Source organism: Artemia sp. Qi Xiang Cuo, chromosome 19 (genome assembly GCF_049724085.1).
Source record: "Artemia sp. Qi Xiang Cuo chromosome 19, ASM4972408v1, whole genome shotgun sequence".
Classification (NCBI taxonomy): Eukaryota; Metazoa; Arthropoda; class Branchiopoda; order Anostraca; family Artemiidae; genus Artemia; species Artemia sp. Qi Xiang Cuo.
Genome location: NC_142812.1, coordinates 47,567,150 through 47,587,980, shown reverse-complemented (window position 1 = coordinate 47,587,980; position 20,831 = coordinate 47,567,150). Strand labels below are relative to the sequence as shown.

At 34.4% G+C, this 20,831-nt stretch overlaps 1 protein-coding gene across 1 annotated transcript in view; it reads right to left on the bottom strand.

Annotated features, from left to right (window-relative positions):
* Positions 1-334: 334 nt before the first annotated feature.
* Positions 335-20,831, bottom strand: part of LOC148940931 (uncharacterized) — a 131,874-nt gene continuing 111,377 nt past the window's right edge. The window contains exons 11-13 of the mRNA XM_089105114.1: positions 13,566-13,785; positions 5,956-6,069; positions 335-597 (exon numbers count right to left, since the gene is read on the bottom strand). Coding sequence (XP_088961240.1) covers positions 382-597; positions 5,956-6,069; positions 13,566-13,785 — 550 coding nt within the window. The 3' untranslated portion in view covers positions 335-381. The remainder of the gene's footprint in view (positions 598-5,955; positions 6,070-13,565; positions 13,786-20,831) is intronic.

The following is a 20,831-nucleotide window of genomic DNA, read 5'->3' as shown; positions in this document are numbered from 1 at the left end:
TAGGCCCAAATCCGTACTTTTCACCTTTAAATTTGTTCAGGACACTCCTTACAAATGGTACAGATGTCATATTGATTTTGCTGCAGTTTTCGTGGCTGTTGGCACTTTTTAGGTGGTTTCTGTTTTGCACACGAATAGCCTTTACTTAGGTGGACTCACAAATAATATGGCAACACTGCTTATATAGAAATGAGAATGTTTATCATTCCCAGTGTACTTTGCAATGGTATGCATTTCTTGAATTTTGAGTAGGCCGTGAAATTTCAACTATCTTCATCTAAAGTCAACACAACTTTTACTAGCTAATATTGTAGCTACCTTGTAAAAAAGTAAAATAAAATTTTATTAAATATACTAAGAATTTTCCTTATTAAATAACAATTAAATGGATTTACTAATTTTAACACTGATTCCTGTTCGATTACTTTTACTGCCGCTAAGTAGTTCGATTTTCTCCTGTTCCGTTGAGCACAGCTTGTAACCCTCGAATAAGCTATGAGGAGTAGGGAACAAAGATAGTATACTTGCTGCTTTCTTATCTGAGAGCCCATGCAGTTGCATTAATTGCTTTCCAAACGTTTCAGAGACAGAAAGGGCCTAGAAAATAGAAAAAGACCTTAGTAAATAGAACGTATGTCCTAGAAAAGGCCTTTAGGTAAGAAAAATCTAGAAAATGAAAGATGTTTCTAAAAGGAATACTTCCATATTGATTGCTACACATTCTATTTAATTCAAGATGAAGATACAAGCTAGCCAATATGAAGGCCAGGGTTTACCGATAGGCCCACTAGGCCAGGGCCTCAGAGCGCACAATGCCAGGGGGTGGGGAATAAATTATCACTGAGTTATTTTTTTTCTTAAGAAAGACTGGACTGATGTGATTTATCGTCAAAGTGTCAGGTGCACTCCACCGTCACGCTGCATGTTCACAGATAAGTGCTTTTAAAACCACACAGAAATTCCATGGCAACTTATGAACTGTTAGATGTCTCCCAAGAGTGGCAACTGAGAGTTCAGTTTCACCTATCTTTTTCATCGCTTTTGGCTCATCAGTTACGTTCTGTTCAATGCTTCCACTATCCTCGAATTTTCAGAGATTTACCCGAAACTGTCGCAAAAACGGAGCGGCAAAAACGCTTAGGCTTCGAAGCGTCAAAGCCTTAAATCCGGCCCTGCCGTTATAAAACTTGGGAACAATCATTACTACTACTTACTAACAACTTATTGAAGCACCAAGGCGAAAAACAGCTCGGTACTCTACTCCTCCGTCCAACCTTTCAAAGCTTCCCTCTTTATCCTCATCCCATGATACGATTCATGATTACATTATAGTACTTCAATTCATGATACCGTCCTATTCTTCCAAACTTTTTTACAATTGCAAGAAAATACCCGGTGCCTTAGCTGTTCTGCATTTGAAACTCTTTAATGCATCTATAATCTTTACTAATCATACTACCTAGATATTTGAAGTTTTATTTAGTGGCCCTTAATTTATTATTTTATTTGTTTATTATTAAATAAATTATTTAATAATTTATTTATTATTAATCCTCACCTGATTAGTCAATACTTATTTATTAATGCCTGTTTTAATGAAGAAAAATATCAAAGGAACGGCAACGGAATCAGACCATTATAGAAAAAAGCCAATATTTCGGATCGAAGTCAATCTTCAATGTCTAAGTGCATACCTTTTATTTTCAAATATTTTTTCTTATAATATTTTATCTTCTATAACTAGTAAAAGAAAACAGACTATTAATATCGGTCCGAAGTATTTGCAATTTTTTGGTTTTCTAGTCTGGCTGTAGCTTCTTTTAGTATTTTTCTTCGTCACCTCTAGCCAATCTGGTTTCAAAATCATCTTTGTTAACCCTGTTTACTTAATCGTTAATATGCACAAAATTTGATGGTTCGGTCCTATCTAGCATCCTATCTTCCACATCTTAATTTATATAATTGGTAAGCGTCCGTAATTTCCAGCCATTCGCTAAATTTACTTAAATTAATTTTCATATTAGTTCACTTAATTTACATTTATACATCATTTTATTGCTGTATTCATACGATGTCATATAGATATAGAACTTTGAATAAACCAGTGATTTATCATGTGAGTTCCATCAACGAAGCTCATTATTGGCGTCCGTGATCGAGGCATTTTTATTTTCGTTTTTTCTTTTGAAGACATATTTTTTGAAAGCATCACTAAAATCACTAATAGCACAGCAAAAGAGCTAATTAAAGGGATATCAGATCCATCGAATCTTATTCAAATGAGCCCTCTTTAAGTAATATACGTTCATTGGTTTGATACTGTCACCTTTGTGAAAAAACAAATGAACACGTGACCATTCTATACTGGAAGAAAAAAGAAATTTCATATTTGGCAGACGGTGGCTTTCGTTTTCTCAAACATGTTGAATTTTAAGGCATAATTTTCATGAAGATCCCACCTTTTTTTGGGAATTTCTTCTCCCTTTTCCGAAATAAGGCAAATTTTCTCAGGCCCATGATTGTCGGTGGTCAACTTAATTGTATGAATTTTACATTTTTTAGATCCCTATAAATAGCCAGTTCTTTCGATATCAAACTTGTTTTTTCTGTTATCAAAACTTGTTTTCTTTTAGAAAATAATTTATTTTCTAAAAGAAAATCTTGTTTCCTTTTAGAAAACTAATTTTGTCATTCCCCACTTTCAGTTTATTGTCCCAGTCTATTTGATTATGATACGTTTGTGATATCGATATTAACGTCCCAATATAGAATAGTGCCCAACACTACTTATAACGTACTTACTGAGGGAAAGTTAAAATTGTCAACTGATAGAAAAAAAGAAAACGGAACGTCAAATTGGAGTTAAAGTTATGATAATTTGTAATACCGTTCGTCACATTATTTTATTTAAGCATTTCTAATGACAAAAAGAAAACTTTTTTTGACTGTTTCTGGAAAATTACAACAACGTTCAGAGTAAAAGTCATATTTAGGACTTTTAACTTAAAAGAAGTTTGAAAAAACTGTTTGAATCGTAGGCTATTATGACTAAAATAGTAATCACAGAATACAATAAAGACCACATATCCGACAAATTCAACAAATCGGACAAATTTGAACGAGTCCCATGAATGTCAAACTTCTATATTGTGATACAGAAAGTACAAAACATTCTTAAATGGAGCTTCAGAAAAATAATTTTATATGGTAAGAACTTTGTTTTATCATGCCATGGTGCCACAGTAGATTGATCTCATCTTGGCAATACGAAGCCTACAGTCGAAGTTTCTAAGGCCCGAAGTCGCTGAAATTATCCTAGTTACTCTATCACCCACTGACGTGTTCTTATGTGCTGATATTTCTTCATACAAATATGGTCATAACAGACAATAAAAAAGCACTTCATGACATTTAAAATAATATGACATGCAATTTAAATAAACTGCAGTTTGTTTCACAGCAGACAAATGAAAACAATGAAACCTAAAAGCCTACATTCAGTTCCAAAACCTGTTGACAGTTTATTTTAAGTTTTAGAACCAGGTTTGATAAAAATCAGGGCACCCTATATACATGGCCGTATCCAGGGGAAAGGGTACTGTGTTTGAACCCCCCCCCCAGCCGTCCGACAATTTTGTTTGACTTGTAAAAACGTAACGAAAATACATCTAAACAAATTTTTGATGGGTTTTTAAAGGTCATTTTGACCCCCCCCAAATAAATACGGGATAGGCCCTTGCATATATATCTGATCCACTTGATGGTATTACGATCAGTATAATTCAGCTTTGGCTTAAATAAAAGAGTTTCTTGAAGTTGCTCGTCAAGTTGAACTCATCACTTCTCCGCCTCTTCTAAACTAGTCACAAGTTAATGCTTCCACTATTACCGTATTCTCTGGGGCTTTCCCGAGTAATAACTGGGATTTCCGAAATCTACCGAAAAAATAATGTTCGTAAATACGAAAACGTAGGCAGGAAGTACAGATTGTTAATTTTCAATAACGTTAGTTATCAAAGAGATTTCGGAGAAATTAGTTTTCTTTCAGGTTAGTTCAAGGAAACCCTATAAATTTCAGGGATATGGCAGAAGCGCGAAAATACCAATATCTTTTCATGTTTTTTTTTTTTATTTTTTTTTTTTTCATCAATTTTATATAAAAAAAAGAAGAATTGCCTGCTTCTTGGGACTGGAATTTTTATCATTTTTAATGTTAAAAGGTCAGCCTATTTTTTTCGGAAAAAATCGGTATAAATAGAAACATCATTTTAGAACCAGACACCTCATTTATTATCACCTTCGATGTGTCAATTCATGGTATCTACAACACCTCTGCCACTGCCACTTGCCACGAGTAGACGCTAAGATCAGTAGAATTTATATGGCATTTAAAACTAACGTTCATCAGATACATTACAGCTATCTACCATGCTGCAAACCTAAGACCTTGCCCTACTTAAGATGGAATATTGAAAATCATAGACAATTAATAAGGCATTGAACTCAAGAAAATTCTAATTCTCTTGTTAAAGTTTATTATTTGTCATCACTTTTTGAAGTATAGATTATTCAGTCATCACCAAAAACGACACCATAAAAAGTGTCAATATATGTTTCTGTTACTGAACAACAGGTCCGAGTACAACTGACGGTTTCTCGTTTTCCATTTTGGTCAAATCCCAGTATACACTATTTATATTTAGAAAGTTTTAGAATAGTTTCGTACTCTCGGACATATAAGAACAATTCAAGAAAGAAAGACGAAAACAAAAGAAATATATATGAAAAATATTGGAATTAAAGCATAGAAGGCTTTTATTTTATCTTCGACCCTTTCTTCCATCTTAAGAACTTCTAAAAATCTTTTCTACCATTTATGTAGTAAACCATTTACAGAGATTCTGACGCTTTTTACAACATTATTAGCTATATTTTTTTTATTGAATATTGAATACCTTTTAATTGAATATTGAATCTTTTATTGAATAACCTTCTTATTCTCTCCCAAAGTTCTATGCGGCAAAATCAATAGCTTGGCCCCAACTGCCATTGAATTTTATTTACGATTCTGTATTCTTGCTATTCACCTCCAAAAGTTTTATGGTGATAAAAGCAACAGCTTAGTCCCAACTCTCCCTGAATTCTTGTTGTTGGCCCCCAAAAGACTTTTTCCTTACTCTAAATTCTTCTTATTTGTAACAAAAGTTTTATTGGGACGTAAGCAATGGCTAAGCGCCGCTGAATCTCTTACTTAATTCGTTCTTATTCAACTCCGAAGGTTTTGTGGAGACGAAAGCGACAGCTAATCACCAAATATCACCGAATCCTTTTTATTCTGAATTCTCCACATTCACCCTTAAAAGTTACATGGTGACAAAGCCACTGGCTTGGGCCATCTTTCGCGGAATTCTCTCTTATTTTCAAATTTTCTCATTCATCCCCAATAGTTTCATGGAAACGTGAACAACAGCTATGCAGTGTCTCTCACTCAATTCTTTTTTCCTAACCTCAAAACTTTTATGGTGACGAAAGCAATAGTTTACTATTACTTATCACTGAATCCTTTATTATTCAGAATTCTCATTGACCCACAGAAGTGGTATGGTGGTGAAACAGTGGCTTTGCACCAACTCTGACTAAATTTTTCCTTTTCCTTTTTTATTTCTAATTCTTGTTATTCACCCCCAAGTTAACAGTGGCGAGAGTAATGGCTTGGCAAGAAATCATAATGAATCCTTTATTTATTCTGAATTCTGCTTGTTAAACTCCAAAAGTTTTATGGCGGCGAAACGAATGGCTTAACACCAGCTCTTGCTACCAAACTTGATTTTTTCTACTATGGAAAACGTTCCTAAGAAAAACTATTTAGATTTCTGTCCTAATATTTATCTTTAGAAATCATTTATTACTCAGAGTTTTTGTTCACAATTCAGATTTATAAACAAAATAATTTACCTTTCTTTTATTTGACTGTTTATTAAACTCATCAAATGTCATTAGAACTTGGTAAGATTCATGACTAAGATTACCACATTCTTCAACATAAGTCGAACTCACAAGGTTCTTTATCTGAAATATACAGAATAATTACATTGGTCATTATATAGATAATAAATGAGTACTAATAAATAGTATAATAAATGGTTATTATATGTCGATCAGGGGGTGGGAGGGGGGGGGAGATTGGATTTTGGAAATTTTGAAAAGTAGGTGATATTTAAATATAAACAATATTGGAGGGTTCGTCTGGGTAGGGATGAGGCATCGTGAAGATTTCCTTGAATAGTCAGTTTCAGTGTTTTCTCAGTTTACGTTTTGTTGTTATTAATTTTTGTAGTTATTATGTATATATATATATATATATATATATATATATATATATATATATATATATATATATATATATATATATATATATATATATATATATATATATATATATATATATATATATATATATATATATATATATATATATATATATATATATATATATATACATGTTTTTAACTTTTTTGACAAATTTGGCTGACACCAAAAAAATATTTTATCCAAAGAGCGAGGAAACATCACTAGACGTTGAAGCAAACAAATTTCGAAATAAAAGAAATGTGAACCTGCTTTACTCAGGAGTCATTCTAGTTTGGCTGTCCAAAATAACGTTTTACACTATAGCATATACGCAATTTTCTTCCTAAGCCAAAATATGTGAAGGGGCCCTAAGCCACACTATGTGATGGGGCTCCGATTGGATCAGGGGATAGATGCAGGTGCATATTTGAAAAATAGCTTTTTGTGTTTTTTTTTCACCGAAGGAATAAAAAACAAACTGCCCCCCCCCCTTCTAACAACCATATTTAAAAAATCTCATTTTTGTAGCTTCATTAAAAGAAAATTGGAAAAAAACACCCCCCCCCTAAAAACACAAAGAAATGAATATAAAGACGACAAACGGGTCTTTGGCTAGTAAATGAAAAAAAAAAAAAAAATCAAACGAATATTTCGCTCGTATCTAACAAGGTATCTTCAGCGTAGAAAAAAAACTTCAACTAAAAAATATATATAAAACTAAAACAGACTAACCTAAAATATACAATATACAATAACTTAAAATTACAACTTATAGCTACGATCAAACCACAAAAGTAACTGGATAACAAAATTTTTAAATAACAAATGAAGTAGGAATATATTATTTCAACATAATTTTTTTGCAAAGCTTTTGATGCTGTTATTCGCTTAGCCTTTGTTACTTGAACTAACCCCAGGGACATTTTGCAATAATTTATTTTTGAACAAGGGTTCATTTTTAAAATAATATCATAAATAGGTAAAAGATTTATATTACCAGTATCTCCATTAACTGATAAACCTGCAAAAATGTCTTTTTTTTATTTCTATTGCTTCAAGAGTCCATTGAGTGAAACCTTTATCATCGGAAATGGCTGTTGCCTCCTCGAACAACACAAAATGGTCCGGATTAAAAAGTATATGTTCTGCTAAAGTTGAAATGAAACTTTCTGGAGGTTTTGTAAATTTTAGAGCAGTATCTATTGAATTTCAATGCTCAATAAAACGTTCCACACATTGCTTGTGTGTTCGGCCGATGTAAAAATTTTCCGCGAGAGCAAGGAATGCTATACACCGTCGGTCGAACTGACCAGATATTTGTGGAACGTTTTATCGAGCACCGGAATTCAATAGATAATGCTCTAAAATTTAAAAAACCACCAGAAATTTTCACTTCAACTTTAGCAGAACATATACTTTTTAATCCGGACCATTTTTAATCCTATTTCAGTTGTTATCTAAAAAAAATTTAATCCAGTCATTTTTGTGGTTTGACAAAGGTAACTACAAATTGTAAATGTTAATTAATTGTATATTATACATTTTAGGTTGGTCTATTTTAGTTTTATATATTTTTTTAGTTTTAGTTTTTGTTGTTTTTTCCTACGCTGAAGATGCCTTTTTAGATACGGGCGAAACATTCGAGTGATTTTGTTCTTTTTCTTCGTTTTCCTTTACTGGCCTTAAACCCGTTTGTTGTCTTTATATTCTTTTCTTTGTATTTTTTGTCATGGCCGGTCAGTTCGGCTTTAGATCTTTTACCCCCCTCCCGCTAAATTTTCGTAGCTTGACACCCCTAGCTGCGCAACGATTCCAATGCAAAATAAAACGAAAAATAAAGTGCGTGCATCATAACTGCCAGTATATCTGTTAAATTTATACAGATAGCCAAATAGGTGACATTTATGCAACTGGGTTTCGTCTTTTCTTACGCAAAAGGATTTGACGATTAATAACTTTTGTATAAATGTAAATTGTGTCCACCACCGAAAACTCTTTTTACTAGAAACGAGAAATCGATTTCCAACATCTAATAATGAGAAAAAACGAACAGTAGTCTTCTATTATAAGTTTAATACATAGTTTGCCCAAATTACCTAAATTTAACATTTAATTTTGACAGCTTCTTTTTTTAGGCCAGATTTACAGAAACATTTATTAACTTGCCAATTGTATTGGAAACGAAATCATTAGGATAAAAATTGATTTCCGGACAAAATTCCTTAAATATTCTATAGAAAGTAGCAGAGAAAGGTGAATAGAGTTTCCTGGGAATATCTTATATATTTAGCAGAAAGCTAAACGGCCTTTCTTCAAGCATTAAAAAGTTTGTATAGAAAGCGATTGTTTACAATTAATAAACTATTTTGTTTATATTAAACAACAAAAGCACGAAGAACAATAGGGAAATCTTTTTGTAAGACAGTGAAGACAATTTGAATGAATATTTCGGCCCTATGTCCAAGGGCCGTCCTCAGCAAGACAAAAATATATAAGAAAAAAGAAAAATATAAGAAAAAAGATTCACAACAGCGTTCGACCAATCTAACCAAAAATAAATGTTTCTTTTTTAAAGCAGTCCCAGCATCCTATACTTCAGCGAAGTTCAACCAGGGCTGATAAAAAGTTAGGTAAAACAAGGCGATTCAATAAGATGAAAGGAAAATAGTTTAAAAACACGTTCTTATTGCTAATCGAGCCTTTTTGGCAGCTAACCTCAAAGGTCTTTTTGTGACCGGTTCTGTGTTAATGTCTGTTGGTTTTTAAAAATATCTCGTAAGGTTATTTCTAATTGAATTTCTGTATAGAGCATTTAGTGTATATTCCCCCAAGTCCCTATTTTAGGAAATATTATTATTAATCTCAAGTCTGATTTCAATTGCTTCACAGGCTACCTGTTTTATGCATAGGTCATTGCTACTAAGGGCAGATTCATCAAAAACTATACTGTGGCTAGGATTTTTAGATAAATGCCTGCCTAAAGCAGAACCAAATGAAACAGCAGCAATATTAGAATTTAGAGCTTTGCCAACATCCTCTGTATACTGTTGTATGCGTTTCTCTATTCATATTAATTCAAATTATCTTCACAGTCTTACAAAAAGACTTTTCTTTTGTTCTTCGTACTTTTGTTGTTCAATATAAACAAAATATTTTATTGTTTATATATATTATATATTAATTATAATTTATATTATAATATATTAATATTATATAATGGTTGTTTGCTATGGAAAGGCAGCGTGGTCTTCGTCGCTATTTTTTTTTATAGTAAAAAATGATTGTATTTAATCAATGGCAAATTAATTTAATTAAATCTTATTTGATAGAATTAAATTAAAATGTTTTATGATTAAGTTAAATTAGAAAATAAAAAAAAATTGCAGTAAATGGGTGAGTTAGTAACAGAGGCAACACACAAGAATTTCATGAGGATTTCATCGAATCAAATGACAAAAAGTGTACCAACGCTCATTAACAACAACAAGTAAGTTTTTCAAATGTTGCTAGTGTAGTTAAAAACCAAGGACAGTGAAAATAAACTCTGATTGTTTTGATTGAGTAAGTGGAATCATAATTTACAGCCAAAATTAATGCAAGACGAAAGATCCTTACACAATCATCTTGGTAAATTTCATTTTCATTGATTCCTGCCTGGTTTTTTATTCAGTGTCTATTCTGTCTTTGTACAGGAAACTTCAAAAGGTTAGATTTTCGTTTGTTTTTTTTCTTTTATTTTTTGTTTTTGTTTAGCACTGAGGACGACTTGGCGGAGGTCCTTGTCGAAATATTTGCTTATATTTTGTCATCTTCATGGTTCGCTGGCTGACAAAATCCTCGTTTTTTCACCCTTTTTGATTTTATTTTTAATTTCGTTACTTTCTCTCTTCTCTGAGTTTCGTTTGTCATGTATAGCCAGTGTGGTCTAAGAATGTATTAACACTTTGAAGGAAAACAAAAACCCTCTTAAATCGTTTGATGCCATATGTTTTTACCCTTTTAATTTAACTTACTGGCGTTACGTATAATGAAAAATGCTCACTTGACTTCAGGCTTCAGGTTTTCGTTGCGCATCTTGAGATTAGTATAATAAATTGCATACCTGGAGAATGTAACACGATTTAATCCAGAGCTGGAGATGAGTGATTGTTACTTCTTGTTAAATTAATTGGTGCCATGTGTTTTTAGCTTATTTTTCAACCACGTCTGTTTCATTAAAAATGAAACTCATTTTTCCTGATTTATTAAGATATGCATGGCTGTAAATTATGATTCCACTTAATCAATCAAAACAATCAGAGTTTATTTTCACTGTCCTTGGTTTTTAACTGAACTAGCAACATTTGAAAAACTTACTTGTTGTTGTTAATGAGCGTTGGTACACTTTTTGTCATTTGATTCGATGAAATCCTCATGAAATTCTTGTGTGTTGCCTCTGTTACTAACTCACCCATTTACTGCAATTTTTTTTAATTTTCTAATTTAACTTAAGCATAAAACAGTTTAATTGAATCCGATCAAATAAGATTTAATTAAATTAATTTGCCATTGATTAAATACAATCATTTTTTACTATAAAAAAAAAATGGCGACGAAGACCACACTGCCTTTCCATAACAAACAACCATTATATAATATTAATATATTATAATATAAATTATAATTAATATATAATATATATAAACAATAAAATATTTTGTTTATATTGAACAACAAAAGTACGAAGAACAAAAGAAAAGTCTTTTTGTAAGACTGTGAAGATAATTTGAATTAATATGAATAGAGAAACGCATACAACAGTATACAGAGGATGTTGGCAAAGCTCTAAATTCTAATATTGCTGCTGTTTCATTTGGTTCTGCTTTAGGCAGGCATTTATCTAAAAATCCTAGCCACAGTATAGTTTTTGATTTTAACGTTGTCCGATCGGGCTGAAATTTAGAGGATAAGCTTTCCTAGGGCCTGGGAGCTTATCCTCAAAATTTCAGCTCAATCCGATCACTCCTTCCCTGTTTTCCAAAAACCAAATATAGCCAATTAATGTTCATCAATTTTTTTTTTATCAGCCACGCCTACAGGCCACAGTTGGCAACGGATCCGGGTGAATGAGGACTCATTCAAACCGAAATTCGACCTGTTAGGGCCTTTTGATATTTTCAGACCGAAAAAATTATCCCCCCAAATTTACATTTACGAAAAACCTAGTTTTCCTATAAGAGCCCATGTTAATTTTTCTCACCACGGCCCCCCTTTAACGTTGTCCGATCGGGCTGATCGGACAACGGACTAGCTTTCCTAGGGCCTGGGAGCTTATCCTAAAAATTTCAGCTCAATCCGATCACTCCTTCCCTGTTTTCCAAAAACAAAATATCAAGTTTTTTTTTATCAGCCACGCCTACAGACCACAGTAGGCAACGGATCCGGGTGAATGAGGACTCATTAGAAGCAGAATTCAACCTGTTAGGGCCTTTTGATATTTTCAGACCGAAAAAATAATCCCCCGAATTTACATTTACGAAAAACCTCGTTTTCCTACAAGAGTTCATGTTAATTTTTGAAATTCCTAAAAGCATGGTATTTCATTATTAAATTAGATCAAAATAGTCCTCTTAAACTGACAAGACCGACTGCAAGCTTCCAAAAATTCCAGCTCTTTCACAGAAGTTTTTTTTGTCGAAAAAAGAGAATCTTACTTTGTATTTGCTTGCGTCGAAAATGATTGCACAGACTAAAAATAATTTAACAACAGTCTCTGATAGTACAGTGGTCACTATTCCTGTCTGTCATGCGGAAGACCCGGGTTCGATTCTCTGTCAGAGTAAATTTTTTATATATTGAATTTAAAGTAGTATCTCTTAAATTTAAATGTTAAAAAAGAAACTCAGTTTCTTTTTTAAATCCAATCTATTAAATCCTTCGGCTCAACAGGCGTCTCCAGAAGAATATCACAGTCGGCCTTCAGCTTACAGGTAAGTCTCCACTGCATTGATAACATGCCGTATAACCGCATGCTCGAAGAAAAGTTGAAAAAAGAAAATCTTACTGTGCATTTGATTTGAGTATTCGGGAATTAAGTCTTAACACAAGACTCTTCAAAAGCGGGGGGTTTGGGGGGCGGCAGCCCCCCAACTTTAATCCCTGACACGATCAGCTAACAGTTAGTCAAGCAATAATAAGTAATACACTGTACAAAAACGTGCAGAAATTATTTGAAAAAAACTACGATTTCTAAAGAGTTAAAGAGGCTGAGTCACTAGTTCGAACGTTAAAACGTACAGGGATTAGGAGGTACAGTTGGGGGCTGCCACCCCCAAACCCCCCACTTTTGCAGCCTCTTTTGTTAAGATTTTTATTTTGGGGGTCTACCGCCCCCATCAGCCCCCGCTTTTTCCCTTGCAAAGAAATGCTTTGCAACACGAACGAAGTCTGCTTGAATTTTTACCGTAAGAACATCCTAATGCATCTCTTTGATTAGAAACAGCACTGAGCCTGTTTGCTGGATTTTTTTACATGAGATTTTTCCCTAACCGATAACAAGCTATAATGTGATGAACTTAACAATTTTGAACAGAAAAAACAGAGAACAGAAGAAGGGCTCAGCATAAACAAGCAGTTTAGGTTCAGCTAGGTTCAGGTTCATCTATTTTTCCATCATACATAATCACACAGAATACATAACTATACCTGGCACAGAGATAAGTTTGTAGTTATAACTGTAACAGACTGAGTTGTCATTGCCAAATTCTCCGAAGATTAAAAAAAATGCCATTGAAACAGTTTCATTTGTGTTGGTACGACCAACTGATTGCAGGCTACAAGACTTAAAAAATCTTAAAAAAAAGAGGCTGAAAAAGCGGGGGGTTTGGGAGGCGGCAGCCCCCAAACTGTACCTCCTAATCCCTGTACGTTTTAAGGTTCGAACTTGTGACTCATCCTCTTTAACTCTTTAGAAAACGTAGTTTTTTTCAAATAATTACACTAAGCAATACATAGTTTTCACCTTTTGTTCCCCACATCTTTCATCTTTTATACTGGAGGCTAGGTCAGATTAGCCCCTATAGCACAATAGCCCCATTATTCTACTATGATTTTACTAAGTAATAATTATTCTTCACCTTTTTTTCCCGACATCGTTCATATTTTAAACTAGAGACTAGGTCACTTTAGCCCCCATTATTCTATTACCATTTTACTAAGTAATAAATATTTTTCACCTTTTGTTCTCTATATCTTCCATCTTTTATACTTGAGGCTAGGTCATCAAGACGCTTCCTTTCTATCACAAATGGAAGAACCAGCTCCTTTGATGGGTCAGACTTGTTCCTGGCAACCCATAGATAATCACCAACGTTAAGTCGTCGAACTTCAAAGGGAACATCTTGCTTTCTCAACTCGTCTAGAGTAAGGTCCTTTTGGTTACTTCTCCCAAAGGACCTATAAAAGATAAATTCAAAATATTTTTACAACAAATTTTATTCATAAATATCCATAAGAAGACAAGAGGTTAGTCTCCACACAGGCTGTATAGTCTGTAAAAATAGAGGGGCAGGGTATAATATTATTTAGTCTCTATTCTAACTCAAAAACAATAAATAAAGATAAAACCTTGAAGCATGGGGAATCTAATTGCGCTATAGCATACAACCCCATAGTATAATTGCAGGAGATGGTCAGGAGAATCCTACGTATACACTATTCTGTTGATTTTGGGAGGAAGATTCAAGCCGTCTGGAAAGGGGTTTAACATAGAAAATATATTTTCAGGCATTACATTTGAAAGGCATGGGGATTTACGGGCTAGAGTTCCCAGCATTTGACAAGCCATATTCTATTCGGCCTTTCATTCTCAGTAAAGCTAACTAGAATATTCTAGATTTTTATTCGCATATAGCCTATATCGTCTGAATGCTCAAAATTCAACATTTTTATTTAAATTTTTGTAGGTAGAGGCGCAAGCCTGTTTTCGCATTAAATTATTATTATTATTAGCGTTCCATATAATAAACTATAATAAAGCTAATGATCCGTCCTCTCTCTATTCATAGCTTAGTTCAGGTGGCCAAGGAAGGTAATTGCAGGAGATGGCCAGGAGAATCCTACGGAGACCCTATCCTGGGTTTTTAATATTGAGAAGAAGATTTAATAAAATATATTTTTAGTCATCACCTTCAAAAGACACGGGGGTTTAAGGGGTAAAAATTCCAAACATTTGGCTAAAATAATCCACATCTTATTTGCTCTTTCTCTCTCATTTAACTAATAAAATATTTATAGTATTGTATGCATATAACCTGGATCATCTATATACTCTAAGTCTAAAGTCCAACATTTTTATTATAATCCTTCCATAGACTAGACTCAGGGGCGAATCTCCAGCATTTTTATTGGGGGGGGGGGGCAAGAGGGGTCCATATCTGGATACTCAAAGGGCACGGGATGTATAATATTTTTTCTCCATATTATTGAGGGGGGGAGCTGCCCCCTTGCCTCCCCCAAACGACGCCCCTGACTAGACTATAACTAAGCTAGTGACTCCGTCTCCCTCTGTAAATGCGTTAGCGCTGGTGACCCCTATACTCCCCCACTTTTCTTAAATAGGAAATTTTCTATTACAGATTTTCTTACCAAATTTCTCCTAAATCATAATGGTTACTTTCAATATGCATCATATTTACAAATTCGGAAGTTGTATACACTATAAGAAATAGTTGTTTATTGGACTTGTTATTATCTACCAGTTCCACTAATTAATAACACATTCTCTGGCTAATAATTTGTTAAACCTAATAGTTTTGTTTAAATTAACTAGTTTTGAGTTTTCGCATTATTTAAATTCGATAAATGAATTTGATTTAGTTAACATCTTAACTCTTTTGATTTAGTTAACATGAGTAGGGCTCAAAACCCCTATGCCTTTCCAAGGCTAGAAAATAATTTGCACTTTACTGAAAAAAATACAAATGAATGTGCATAGTCTTTTTAAAATACATATGCTGATATTTATTCTTTAAAATGTTAATAGATGTTAAGAATTTATGTAAGATGTTAGATGTTAAGAATTTACGAATGTTAAGATGTTAAGAATTTTAAGAATTTTAAGAATTTAAAGATGTTAAGAATTTAAGAATGTTAAATGTTAGATGTTAAGAATTGTAAATGTTAAGAATTTATAGTTTGGCCAGCTATTTGTATACTGGAGAATTTTTTTTAACAATTTTCAACAACATACACCCTTTTAAAAATCTGAACACAAATAGTAGTGTTTAATTTACCTTTCATATCTCTTCTAGTTGATCTGAAAAATAAAACTTGATACCATTCGCAAAAAAAGAAATTATCTTTGCTCTTTGACAGCTTGGATGCATTTAAACTCTTTTGATTTAGTTAGATTTTAAGAGCAGAAGCAATAATAAAATTAGCCCCAAAATTTTGAAAATAACACCCTTATTCGTTCATGGGATACTGCTGATGTCTTATTGGCAATCAGCATACACACAGTGTTTTTTTTATTTAATCTTACAGCAACATTTAGTTTTAAACGTAATGGGCAAATTGCATAACTGTGGGGGGTTGACCTACGCAATAGCCCTAGAGATACAGCTATAAGACTGTTCAGCTATGCTGAACAAAATGGCTATATAAAATTTTGATTGGAAGTGTTAGGAAAATTATGAGCTAAAGAGGAGGGCTAATTGTCCTCCAATCATTTTTGACTTTTAAAAAGGATACTAGAACTTTGAATTTCCAATAAAATTAGCTCCTTTAAAATATCAATGATATTAGGCTACTAGCTATGATAGAGGAGCACTGCCTATGATATATCCTTTATTTGCTAATATACCCTTTTAATACGTGCATGAGTATAGTTTTTTGTTTAATTACCCCCCCCCCCTAAACGTTTCAACTTAATGCCCTTACATTAGTTACAGTAACCGTAGAAGTAGTATCAAAAATATACACATATTGTCTCCTGGCTAGTTCATAATCTGTCATAACTTACCCTGAAAGGTCTAAGTTAATAATGTAAGCCGTTATAATGTAACTGTATATAAGTATGTAAACTTGTTAAATAATGTAAGCTTCACCTTAAAACCCTTACTTTGTATATTAGCAATAGTTGTAGTAGCAGTAGTTGAATTAGTACCTTTTTTTCAACATCCCCTTCAACACACGATGAAATTTTTAACTTAATACCATCAACCGGTCCTGAAGCATTGCTGATACGTCATCTTGACTACCTATGTGGGCATAGGGTGTTTCGATTTATTTCAGTATCGTTACAATATTGCCAAAAATCAATATCAATCGCCTCAATATCCTTAGGTTTCTTAATAGTATTAGTAGCGCCACTAGTTATAGTAGTAGCAGTAGGAGTAGAGTTAATCGTAGTGGTCTTGGCTTTAGTAGCAGTAATAATAATAGTGGCAGCAGTAGTATTTGTAGGAGCAGAAGTAGTAGTATTATCATGAAATATTGTCTTTTGGTTAGTTCAACATCTCCCGCAATAAGCGTTGTAAGTTTTAATTTCATACACAAAACTGTTCCTAAGATATTGCCGATATGCCCTTTTGACAACCTGCATACAGATGGCATCCGTACAACACAATTTTTTATAAATATTCTCTGAAAATTTCACTTTCATACCCTTAGGAAAAGTTGTAATAGTAGTCACAGGAGTAGTATAACTACTCAACTTAATATAATTAGCCATTGCTATGATATTGTCGATTTGCTCTTTTGATAACCTGTATATTCACACACTTCTTGAAATTTTCATCTTAATGCTCTTGACCTTACAAGCAGTTACGATAGAAGTAGTAGTTTGAGCAGTAGTATTAGTAGTAGTAGTAGAACTAGTAAATGTTGCAGTAGTATTGGTGCACATATTGCCTTTTGGTCAATCGATCTTCCCCTTTAAGAGTTTCAACTTAATACACTAAGCAATTCTTAAGATAAGCTATTTTGACAATCTAAATGCACATAGTGTCTTTTGTTAGTTCAAATTTGCCATCAATATTCTCTCAAACCTTCATACACTCGGCCTTAATAGTACTATTGTCACACTAGTTTCGGTGGTAGTAGAAGTAGTTGCAGTGTTAGTGCTGTATTAGTAGTAGTAGTAGCAGTATTAATAGCGGTAGTAGCATGCGCATATTGCCTTTTGGTCAGTTAAACTTCGCTGCCATGATGCCCCGGATGTTTCAACTTGACACCTTAAGTCGTTCCAAAAATATTGTTGATATGCGCTTTTGACACCCTTTTCACGCCCTTTTCGTCAATATTATTTTTTTGTCAATTGATCTTTTCCTTTAAGTATTCTCCGAAAGTTTCAACTTAATGCCCAAATAAATTCTTGATGTATCAAGTCATTCCTGAGTTACACCCTTTTGACACCAGCCCAAATAAACATAATATGTTATGATTTAGTTCAACACTCTCCTCAGCATTCCCTGAAAGACTCATCTTAATACCCTTCGTATTTTGGGAAAGTAGAAGTCAAACATACAGACCTTTTTCAATACCATAGACCTTTTTCAGAACTATATATGTAAACAATGAACAAGTTCCATAACTTGCACCCAGTGCCCTAAGGCCGGGGGGGGGAGGTTGACATCCTCAAGCACATATTTACTGAGATGTTCGACAATACGGAAAAAATTAATGTCTCAAAACTTTATTTGGATGTTTGTTTTGGGTAATGATGTGCGTGGGGCGAGGGGGAGGGTGGTTTCTCTCAGATTCCTTTGACTCTTAAGAAGGGTACTATAACTTCTTATTTAAAATCAAATGCGAACCATTTGAATTTAATACGACCACTCATACAATAAAAACCCTATATGCCCCCAGGGCATAACTTAAAGCCCAGGCCCCAGGGCTCTAGGGGGGGGGGTGGCCAACCCCGAAGGCATTGTTATATGTTCTTTGGACTATTTTAAACAAAATTGCCAGCGCAAAATTTCAATCAGATGCGTTTGGTGAAAAGAGGGGTAGTTGGGGGGGGGGAAGGCTAGTTGACCTCTGTCACTATTGACTCTTAAAAGGGAACTAGAACTTCCAATTTCAACCAAATGAACCACCTCTTAAGTTTATCCAACCATCTCTTCTATAATAACCTTAAATGCCTCAGGGGCATAACTTACAACCCTCGCCTTCAGGCTCTGGTGGTTTGTATCAACCTCAAAAACCTTGTTATATGATCTTCGAACTATTTTGAATAAAAGGAGTGTCTCAAAATATCTAATGGATGCATCTCGGGAAAACACAATGCGTTTTTGTGGGAGAAGTGGAGCTGCGCTCTGATCACTTTGACTCTTAAAAGGGTACTAGAAATTCTAATTACCAATCCAATGAGTCCCCTCCGAGGTATATACGACCACCCTTTCTATAAAACCCTTATATGCCCCGGGGCATAACTTGCAACCCTTGCCCTGAGAGCTATGGGGGCGGGGGTGTTTTTCTAAGAGACATAATGTCTAGAACCTTCAATTACAATGAACAAAATTGCTATCTCTAAATTTTGATTGGATGTCTTTGGGGAAAAGAAGAGCGTATGTGTGTGTGTGGGGGGGGGGGGGCTGGTTGCTCTCAAATCACTTTGTCAATTGATCTTTTCCTTTAAGTATTCTCCGAAAGTTTCAACTTAATACCCAAATAAATTCTTGATATATCAAGTCATTCCTGAGTTACACCCTTTTGACAACAGCCCAAATAAACATAATATGTTATGATTTAGTTCAACACTCTCCTCAACATTCCCTGAAAGACTCATCTTAATACCCTTCGTATCTCTCCTGGTTGCTCTCAAATCACTTTTGACTCACAAAAAGTCACTATAAGTTCCAATTTCAAGTCAAATGAGCCCCATCTGAAGTTTATACGACAACCTATTCCATAAAAACCTTATAAGCCCCAGGGCATGATTTACAACCGTATCGCCTGGCTGGTTGTGTCAATCCTAAAGGCATTGTTATATGTTCTTTGGGCTATTTTGAGTAAAATCGCTATATCACAATTTTAATCAGACTCGTTTGACGAAGAGGAGTAGCCGAGAGGGGGGCAGGGGGCTAGCTGCCCTTCATCGCTTTTAACTCTTAAAAGGGAACTACAATTTCCAGTTTTCAAACACGTGAGCCTTCTCTAAAGTTTATACAGCCATCCCTTCGATAAAAACCTTAAATCCCCCGGGGCATAACTTACAACCGTTGCCTCCAGGCTTTGGTGGTTTGTTTCAACCCCAAAAGCCTTGCTATATGATATTTAGACCATTTTGAATAAGACGGCTATCTCAAAATTTTTATTAGATGAATTTCGGGACAATTCGGCCTGAGTCTATGAGTGTGTGCGTGTGTGGGGGGGGGGACAGTCCTCCGATCACTTTGACTCTTAAAAAGCGCACTAGAGTTTCTGATTACGAATCCAATGAGCCCCCCTCCGAAGTTTATATGACCACGTTTTCTATAAAAACCTTATGTGCCCCCAGGGCATAACTTATAACCCTTGCCTTGAAGGCTGCGGGGGGGGGGGTGTCATCCTCAAAGATATAATTTCTGGACCTTTCAACTACGTTGAACGAAATGGCTATCTCAAAATTTTGATTGGAAGTGTTTGGGGATATGATGGGCGTAGAGGGGGGTATCTGCCCTCTGATCACTTTCTACTAATAAAAAGGGCACTAGTCCTCTCAATTTCAAATTGAACGAGCCGTTTTTGAAGTTTCTACGACAACGCTTTCTATAAACCTTATATGCCCCAAGAGCGTAACTTACAACCCTGTCCCTGAGGGCGGACCTTTCAACTATTTTGAATAGAATGAGTATATCAAAATTTTGATCGTAAGTCTTTGAGTAAATAATAGGCGGGGGGGCATTCACCCTCCAATCACTTCCAACTCATAAAAAGGGCACTAGCCCTCCCAAACTTCAATAGAATAAGCCCTTTTTAAAGTTTCTACGACAACGATTATTTTAAAAAGCTTACATGCCCCCAGGGCATAACTTACATCCATTGCCTTGAGCGCTGTGGGATTGTCATCCTCAATGACACATTTTCCAGACCTTTCAGCTACGTTGAACAAAATGGCTATCTCAAAATTTTCATTGGATGTGTTTGGGGAAATGGTGGGTGTGGGAGGAGGGAGGAGGAGGGATAGCTTCCCTCCAATCACTTTCGACTATTATAAAGGGCACTAGCCCTTTCAATTTCCAATCGAATTAGCCCTTTTTGAAGTTTCTACAACAACTCCGATACGACATGCCCTGGTCTAAGAGGAAAAAAAAAAAAAAAAAAAAAAAAAAAAAAAAAAAAAATGTGCCAACATTGTTCTTTGCTTAGGCAGCGCAACTGCATTGCCTATGATTAGAAGAACTTTTTTTTTAATTAACTCTAGTTCGTTCTCAGCTTTTTTATTTTTATATACACATTAAACCTTACAGAAACATGTTTGTCTAACTTAAGACATTTTTTGGCTATCTCTTTGTGGA